The sequence below is a fragment of the Miscanthus floridulus genome, chromosome 11 (genome assembly GCF_019320115.1).
Source record: "Miscanthus floridulus cultivar M001 chromosome 11, ASM1932011v1, whole genome shotgun sequence".
NCBI classification, from domain to species: Eukaryota; Viridiplantae; Streptophyta; class Magnoliopsida; order Poales; family Poaceae; genus Miscanthus; species Miscanthus floridulus.
Window position 1 is genome coordinate 62,215,835 of NC_089590.1, and position 9,518 is coordinate 62,225,352.

General features: G+C 49.9%; 1 protein-coding gene across 1 annotated transcript; it reads left to right on the top strand.

Moving 5' to 3' along the window:
- The first annotated feature begins 657 nt into the window (after window positions 1–657).
- Window positions 658–7,470, top strand: LOC136492060 (uncharacterized). The gene is made up of 2 exons (XM_066488209.1): window positions 658–1,120; window positions 7,442–7,470. Exons 1-2 carry the CDS (start codon window positions 658–660, stop codon window positions 7,468–7,470), a joined length of 492 nt encoding a protein of 163 aa, XP_066344306.1.
- The last annotated feature ends 2,048 nt before the right edge of the window (window positions 7,471–9,518 follow it).

The window sequence follows — 9,518 nt, forward strand, 5'->3', positions numbered from 1 at the left end:
ACATAGTTCTCCCATTGTTCCACACAACTAATTGAGATCATTCGTCTGAAGATATTGGGAGGACAACCTAGGTGCAGTACACCATCAACTGCAATGCCATCATCTCCAAGGCAATGCAGCTTCTCCTGAGCCCTTGCAACCATCTCACTAAATGAAGGCCTATCATTGAATAGCACAGGCACACTTTGCATGTCAACAAACTCAACATATCCATAGCGATCACTTTCAACGGTGCCTCCATGATATATGGTCACTAGGTTGTCCATATAGTTCAAACACGTAATGAAACACATGTCCTTTAGTCCAAATTAGACGATAGATAGTACCTAATAAGTACTTTCTAACTATAAACTAAGTAAATAAGATAATAACTACGTATATATATACAGTGTACTCACTAAATAGCTAGATCATATTTAGTTAACTAAATATGTAACTATATATCTAAGTAGCTATCTAACTATATCTATGTACCTATGTATCTATGTTTCTATTTATCTACACATATATCTCACTAGATCACTAACTAAATTAACTATCTGAGTCATCACATTAGCTAGTAATAAATAAATGCCAACTAAGTACGTACATTGCATATTCATAATTTTTACCTTTCCAATGAGTGATCCGCGGACGTTGACGGAGTCGCAGCGGACAATGGGCGTGGGTCAAGCCGACGATCCGGGCCGACGGTGGCACGGCCGGCCACTGCAGGTGGCGGGGTCGGTGGTGGCGTGGCCGACGACAGCGGTGGCGTGCGGCGAGTCTGGCTTGACGGGCGCGGGAGGCACGGTGGCTGCGGCCGAGGCCAGCGGTGGAGGGCAGCAAGGCGAGGAGAGGGCGCGGCACGGGAGCAGGAACCGGCAAAGGGACCGAGGCACGGGCGGAGGGGCAATGGCCGTGGCGCGGCGGCGGTGGCGGCGAGGCGCGGGACAGCCTCGGGGCGGCCGCGGTGGCGCTAGGCGGCCTCACGCGGTGGCGCGGGCGCGGGCGCTGGCGCGGGCGAGGGCGGCCGGTGGTGCCGCGGGCGCGGACGGCGGCGGTGGCCACGAACCTCGACTCAGCTCTGCCCAGGCGAGAGAGGGAGAGGAAGAGAGGAAGATTAGCGCTGGGCTCATAGGTAGGCACCGAGCTCGGCGCCAGGATCTATGGCGCCGAGCTCGGCCCCAAGATCTACGGCGCCGAGCTCGGCACCAGAATGACTGGCGCCGAGCTCCCCACCATGTCATCCACCGAGCCTAGGACCTCGGCGCCAGGGACGCTGGCACGATACATGTTAGCTCGGCGCCAGCATCAATGGCGCTGAGCTAAGGGTCCATTTTCTGAAACTTTCAAAAAAGAGGCTAAATTATAAAAAATTTGCCCACCGTGCGCCCTCAACTACAGCACAGCAATGGCGGGCAAAGAACCCAGCGCAGGCCCAATCGAGCGGACATGTCCGACGTGGCCATCAAGCTCGACGAGGCCTACCCCCGCGTTAAGCCTGGCGTCACAGTTGGGGATGGAGAGGAGCGTCGCCGAGTAGCACGCGACGGCGAGATCTACAGGCGCGACGGGTGGCGCATGGAGCAGGCGACACCCGTCGGTGCCATGGCCGCCTCCACGTGGGGGATCCAAATGGGCTATCCTCACTGCAGCGCGTCGGGACGGGCCTCGTCCTCTCCGTCTCCGCCATGGTGGTCATTGCGCTCATGGAGAAGAACAGTCACTAACAGAGCCGGAGGGGTGAGGGAGAAAAAGACACCGAAGGTAACCGCATCAGGCGCGTGCGAATGCAGCAAGCCAGGACGACGAGAAACGGTTCGTTTCCTGGGATGCAGGCTCCAGGTTGCTTTAATCACCGTGCGCACTAGGCTTGCGAAGAGTCCATGCAAACAATCACAGCCCGCTGCACCACGAGGGCATGTCCTAGAAGCCCATCTAGGGAAACAAACATGCCCAGATTGCTGTCGTGAGTCGTCGAGTGCAGAGAAGACCCACCGTATGAGCAGTGAACGGAGCGCTAAAGGCTGGACCTGGACACAGGACGCTAGACAGATGAAATGGAATCACAGGAACCGGGGGGCGTATTGGCGGCATTGCAATGACCCGGGTGGCAACAAGGTGCTCTAAAGTCCAAACGTGCTCGACCCGTTACTGTTAGACGTTCATACACTACCGGACAGAGCATCTTTGCCAAGGGCAAATAATCGGGCACTCGGCAAAGAGTCTTTGCCGAGGGCCTGACCCTCGGCAAAGAACAGCCCTTGGCAAAGACTCTTTGCCGAGGGCCAGACCCTCGGCAAAGACAAGCACATGGCAACAATAATTATTTGCCGAGGGCTAAACCCTCGGCAAAGGGCCGGCCCTCGGCAACACCGCCTGACACGATGTCTGTCTTCTACCGTTAATCTTTGCCGAGGGCATCACCGTTAGGCCCTCAGCAAAGACTTTTTAACCGTTTTTGCAATTTTTTTAAAAAATCCTTTGCCGAGCGCCCTGTGACCTGGCGCTCGGCAAAGACAGTCTTTGCCGAGTGTCAAGGTTGGCACTCGGCAAATTAATTTTTTTTTGTTTTTTTCTCCCCATTTTTTCCTAGGCCTTGCTATAGTAATTGAAACTCCATTTCAAAATTTGCGACAATTTTGAGTTTTTTTACTATATTTCCTTAATTATTTTTGTTTCGTTGAATTTTTTCGACTATTTCAAATTTGAACTGCATGTACATGAAATAATGGAATTTGGTCATTCAAAAAATGATATTCATGATGTTTGGCGTATGTTGAGGCCGTATCCAGGAACTCGCATGAAATTTCGAGCATCTTGTTGTCATAACATGGCGATGTACTTGCGGTAAAAGTGTATTTAAATTATATAAAATCCAAACAAAGTCCGAAAATCACGAAACTTGTCGAGGTGTCTTGTTATCGCATGTGGAGGCCATGGTAAAAAAATTGAGAAAGTTTGAAGCAAGTTGTGACGTCGGATGCCTAAAACCAAACATCTCCATACATGAGGAAGAAAGAGAAGGGGGAGGAGGAAGAAAGAGAAGGGGGAGGAGGAAGAGGAAGAAAGAGAAAGGGGAGGAGAAAGAAGAGGAAGGTGCCGACCCGACCGCCCATCAATCCTCGCTTTGTTCCGACCGCCCGTTGATCCTCGCGCTGCTGCGGTCATCCCCGCCGTCATCGTTGGCCCTCGCTCTTGTCGTTCTTGCCGCCAAGGTAAGCCCTACCCTTGTAGGGTTAGTAGTAGTAGTAGTTAGTAGTTAGTAGTAGTTAGTTGTAGTGTTAGTAGTAGTAGTTAGTAGTGTTAGTTGTAGGGTTAGTAGTAGTTAGTAAGTAGTAGTGGTTAGTAGTATTAGTTAGTAGTGTTAGTTGTAGGGTTAGTAGTAGTAGTAGTTAGTAAATAGTAGTAGTTAGTAAGTAGTAGTGGTTAGTAGTAGTAGTTGTTAATAGTTAAGTAGTTCTTAGTATTAGTACTGTTAGTAGTTAAGTAGTTGTTAGTAGTAGTTTTAGTAGTAGTTATAGGGTTAGTAGTAATTGTTGTTGTACTACTTTAATACTTTCATCTGAATGGAAAGAGAACTAAAATACATGGCTCCTCTTGATATATTGGTGGTTGTTGGCCTTCGTGCCCATGTTTGGTATATATGTGGTTGTTGGCCTTTGTGCCATGTTTTTTGCAGGTTTTGGGAACCTCCCCGTGCAGGGGAGGTGCTGCTGAAATTTTGAGTCGACACTAACCATTTTTGCCCTTTTTTGCAGGAGGACCTATGGGAGGGACTCGGTGACCCTGATCGTCTTCGTCGGTGCTGCGGGTCTTCTTGCACCGCGTCGACTCGCCACTGCACCGACTCTCCACCGCCCCGCTACCCTGACCTCACTGGCACCCTAGGTATAACCCCTCTATCCGTATGTGGTCTTTGGTCACATAACCTAGTTAGGTGTCTCCCACCCGAAAGAGATACGGTTGGAGGTATACAGATCTTTGTATATCTGCGACCGTATCTATTTCGGATTGTCCACGTTTTTTGGACAGCCCGCGGATGCGTAGATAAGTTAGTTTCCATGGTCCGCTCCGGTCCGAGATGGTGTTTCGGCATCACCCCTGTTGTTCTCCGGATACACACTCTCCTTTGCGGGACGTGCATCGGGAGAACAGCGGGGAGGTGCTGCCAAAATTCTGTCTCGGATAGGGAGCGGAGCATGGAAACTAACCTCATCTACGCATCCGTGGGTGGGATTAGGACCTATCCTCACCTATTAGAGAGTAGGAGCACTGCGTAGATGCAATTGATGGTTACATTACTATGTTCTGTATATGTGGAAGGATGGAAGACCGTTAGTGGATGTACACGGGCCGGAGAAGCAGGAGTGACTTTGACATTGAGTGGGTGAATGGGACAGATGCTTTCTTGGAACATGCATGGAGCTCGGGTGTAGCTAAAGGACATTCTAAACTTTGGTGTCCCTGTAGCAAATGTGACAACAATAGAAGGGTAGACAAGGTGACCATGGGTAAACATCTTGTGTACAATGGTTATATGGCTGGCTACCACCGGTGGATCCACCATTGTGAAGCAGATCGTATAAGAGCGAAGGTGGTGAGACCACGCCTCGAGGCTTTTGATGATGATGTCGGAGTAGCAGACATGCTAGATGACACTCACCAAGCTCACTTCGTAGAAGGACGTGAGAAGGAGGAGATGGAGGAAGCCGCTAAGGCCTTCTACGAAATGTTGGACTCGGCACAGAAACCCCTTCATGAGAGTACAATGGTTTCTCAGCTGGATGCCATTGGACGTGTTATGGGGCTGAAGGCCGAGTTAAATCTGAGTCGCGAAGGCTTTGATAAGATGTTGGCCGTGTTTGGCAGCATGCTACCAGAGAAGCACATTCTGCCGAAGAACTTGCACGAGTCACAGAAACTACTTCGTATGCTTAAGATGCCATATGACAAGATACATGTTTGTCCGAAGGGGTGCGTCTTATTTAGGAAAGATCACAAGGATGCAAAGTACTATCTGAAGTGTAAATCCTCAAGGTACCTAGAGGTAGACTCTGGAGATGGCCAGAAGAGGCAGCTTACGATCCCCGTGAAAGTCCTACGGCACCTTCCGTTTGTGCCGAGGATCCAACGGCTTTTCATGACCGAGGAATCCACGAAACAGATGACATGGCATAAAGAAGGTGTACGGTACAAGCCATGGACGATGGTGCATCCGTCTGATGCCGAAGCATGGACGTACTTTAATGACAAACATCCTGACAAAGCTGCTGAGGCTCGTAATGTACGTGTCGCGCTGGCAACAGATGGGTTCAATCCTTATGGACAGTTGTCTGCCCCATACACATGTTGGCCCATGTTTGTTATCCCCCCTGAATCTCCCCCCAGCATCTCCTTTCAACGACATAACGTCTTCTTATCATTGATAATTCCTGGACACCCGGGGAGTAATATGGGTGTGTACATGGAGCCTATGATTGATGAATTGATCGATGCTTAGGAGAAGGGGGTATGGACATACGACCGAGCTACAAAATCATCCTTCAAGATGCATGTTTGGTACCACTACTCCCTACATGACTTCCTGGCGTATGGGATATTCGCCGCCTGGTGTGTCCACGGGAAATTCCCGTGCCCAATATGCAAGGAAGCTGTGAGGTTCATTTGGTTGAAGAAGGGTGGCAAGTATTCATTGTTCGACAAGCATCGTCAATTCCTCCCTTCTAACCATCCATTCAGACAAGACATCAAGAACTTTACGAAAGGTGTTGCAGTGATAGACCCTAAACCGCGCATGAAGAGTGGTGCTGAGGTGCGTGCTCAGATAGATGCTCTCATGCCCAATGAAGGAGGTGATTTTGTGGGATATGGTGAGGAACATATGTGGACTCATAAGTCCATGCAGCATCTGATTGTGCACCTCCCATCCGAGGCACGTTTGGGGGGCCCTGTGCAAGCCTGGTGGTGCTATCCAATCGAGAGATGTCTAAAGACTCTTCGCAAAAAATATACAAATAAAGCCAGAATTGAGGCTTCCATTGCAGAGGCAAGCCTAAGGGAGGAGGTGGCAAACTTCACAACACTATACTACAAGCTGAAACTTCCTAGCAATCATAATCCACTCCCTCGTTATAATGTTGGTGAAAATGAATGGACCCACAGCCTGTTCCAAGGCCAACTCAACAGCGCAAGTGGATCGACCAATAAGATATTGGGAAATGAAGAGTGGCGAAGTGTCATGCTATATGTGTTGACCAACCTTCCTGAGGTACAGCCGTTCGTCGAGTAAGTTCTCAACGAACTTGTTTCAATACGCCCTGAATATTCTTCATGCAACCCCACTGATTCTCGTTCGGACAGGGAATTTGTCCGTGAGTCCTGGCATCAATCAAGGGATCCTACCTCGTAGGAACATGACACCCTTCTTTCTCGGGGTGCGGGTGCGGGGAGGCCTGATTTCATTTCTTGGTTCAAACAAAAGGTAATGTCCAATTTAGCTCCCACGTTCCATATTCCAAGTTTCTCGTTCGTTCGATTAATATAACGACCTATCATGCTTGAGCTTGCAGGCCCAGACTAACTCATCCATGAGTGAGGAGTTGAGACAGGTTGTAGGCGGCTATGACGTTAGGGTGCAGTCATTTACCGGTTATGATGTGAACGGATATCGCTTCCACACAACAAGATATGAGCAGACTCGGCCCAAACGGAAAACCACAAATAGCGGAGTTTGCACGCCCGACACTGATGGCCTCGACTATCATGGTAGAGTTGAGGAAATATATGAACTCTCATTTCATGGTCACAAACATAAACCTGTCGTGTTCAAATGCCACTGGTTTAATCCTCGAGAAACGAGACGGACCCCTCATCTTGGGCTAGTCGAGATTCGAGAAGATTCCGTCTATCCAGGAAAATATGTCTACATTATGGCTCAACAGGCCATGTAGGTGTATTATACGCGATATGCCAACCAAGACAAAGCGGATCTTAAGGGTTGGGCTATTGTGCACCAGGTGTCTCCACATGGTAAATTACTTGCCCCAAACGATGATGATTACAACTTCAACGCAAACACATATGATGGATAGTTCTTTCAAGAAGATGGGCTACCAGGCACATTTGAGATAGTCTTACCCGAAGCGATCGAAATGGAAGTAGACAACGAAATGGAGGATGACGAGGTTGATGGAGATGTGGTGCAAAATGCCAAGGACATAGAAATGCTTGACCGATTAAGGCTAGGCAATGACAACGAAGACAACATAGAACCTTCAGATAGTGTTGCCCATTTGGACAATTTTGACAGTGATGACGACACCTATGATCCTAATCATGAAGATTATTCCTAATACATGTAATACTACGTTTGTTTTAGTTTGTGTTTTCTTTATTTATTTTGAATCTATTTCTAATATATATACTAATAAGTCTTGTTCATTCTTTGTGATTGCAGGTGATGGCGAGCAGCCGTCCACGACGTGAGACGGCCTCCCTTTACGGGAGACCATGCCCTCCCATTTTAGACGAGGGGTCGGGGTTAGGGGTAGCGTCCACAGGAGGTCAGAGGAGGAGGACCAGGGTCAGCAAGAGGCAGCGGACTCCTTCCCCGCCACCTTTAGACAAGGTGATGGAGGAGGAGCCGTGACGGCCACGCCCGAGGACGAGGTCGAGGACGAGGACGTCCGACAGACCCAGGACGAGGCAGCCGAGGACGAGGCCGCCGAGGGCGACAGTTCCGCTACCCCGACTGTCTACCAGCGAGGTCCCGCGAGCCTCCCTCAGCCTCCGCTTCCTCACAACCGGGCACTGATTCGCCCTATGGCGAAGAGGTAAGTAACTATAGATGTTATCACAACTACTTCATATGGTAATGTTGGAAATCAAAAGAGGAACTGATAAATTTTCTTAATCACTTGTGCATGCTCCCCCGCGAGCATCTTGGTGTTTTGTGCAGGAAATGGTACCCCGGCCTTGTGAACGTGTCCGAGGACATGCGGGAGCCGGCCTACACGTGGGACAGGTACCAGTTGGCCCCTGACGACATGTACCGCAACAAGCAGGAGCGGGTACTGGCGGAGTTTTGGGTAAGTCTCTCTCGCACAACATTTTCATTGGGCAAGTCTTTTATTGAAATAATGAATGAATACATTGGTTTTGTATGCAGATGTATTTCAAGCCGAAAGAAGGACTTGAGGCCCGGGCGGATCAGGCGGCTGCCACCGCCTGTAGGAAGTACGTCACCGACATGCACCACGAGGCGTGCGTGCAGGCCCACAGAGACTACTACGCCGTGGTGTTGAAGCAGTCCATCAGCAAGCCTGATGCAAGACAAGTGGAGCTGTCCCGGGCCCAGTACCTTGAGGTAGACGAAAAACATTAATAATGATTCGTTTTGAGATTAAGTCGGTTTAATTTTATCTTTTTCTATGTCAAATAATCGATGACTTGTAGGTGGTTCCCTGGTGGTGCCGATCCCACTCCTTGTGCTAGGAGATGATCGTGGACAGGTGGTTGTCCAACGACTTTGCTGAGAACCACGCGAGGCAGCGGAACCCGCGTCTGCTGAGGCGAGGTGCTACTCACCATCAAGGCAGCCGCAGCCTCCCGGCCTACAAACAAGCATATGTAAGTGATTTCTTTTATCTTATTTGACGCTGAGTTCTGCCTTATTTCTCACCATCTTGCCGTCTTACTCGTAGGAGGCTGCACACCCGGGCGTGGAGGTCTCGGAGTTCTCTGCGTGGGCTATGTCCCATATGGGCAGGGCGTCTTCCTCTGACTCCTTTGACCCGTCTGCCCCGCGCGAGGTGTACTCCGACCCGACCGTGCATACTAAGGTCCAAGAGTACACCTCAAAGGTGAGGGAGGTCCATGGGGAAGATTACGATGTGCGCACTGAGCCCATTGATGCAGAGACCATCATGAGGCTAGGAGGAGGCAAGAAGCATGGGCGGCTGTGGATTGTAGACGGCGCTATTGACTCCACCACTGTTCCCTCTCTCGACGTGCTCCGAGCACGGAGCACGAGCTCCAGCCAGCCCATACGCCCACGGCCTAGTCTGTCACTGCAGCGGGTCGACGCTCTCGAGGTACGTCCTGTTTTACTCGTCGTACGTTCATCTTTGCACACCTAAGTTACATTTGCATTACTGAAACATTGAAGTTTGTATTGCAGGCTGAGCTGCAGGCCCAGAAGCTCGTGGTCGAGGTTCAGAGCGCGCAACTGCAGGCCCAGAGGGAAGCGTTCGTGGCCCAGGAGAGGAGGATGCAAGAAATGGAGGCCTTCATGCGGAGTGTCCAGCAAGGGAGTGTACCTTTGCCGTTGGCAGCACCTCCACCGCCTACTCCTACAGCCACTCCTGTAAGTATGAAAATTCACTCTTACTAGATGCTTCCTTGACATACAACCATGGTTGATATACAAACTTACTAGATGCTTGACATAGAAACTTACTAGATGCTTGACATAGAAACTTACTACATGCTTGCACTAGCTATGACATACACCAATGCTTCACATAGAAACTTAC

Excerpts from the sequence above, each read along its gene's own strand:
- LOC136492060 (XM_066488209.1), top strand. The coding sequence starts at position 658 with ATGGGCGTGGGTCAAGCCGACGATCCGGGCCGACGGTGGCACGGCCGG. Across the intron at positions 1,121-7,441 it reads GATTAGCGCTGGGCTCATAG|GTGATGGCGAGCAGCCGTCC; the intron begins GTAGGCACCGAG and ends TTGTGATTGCAG.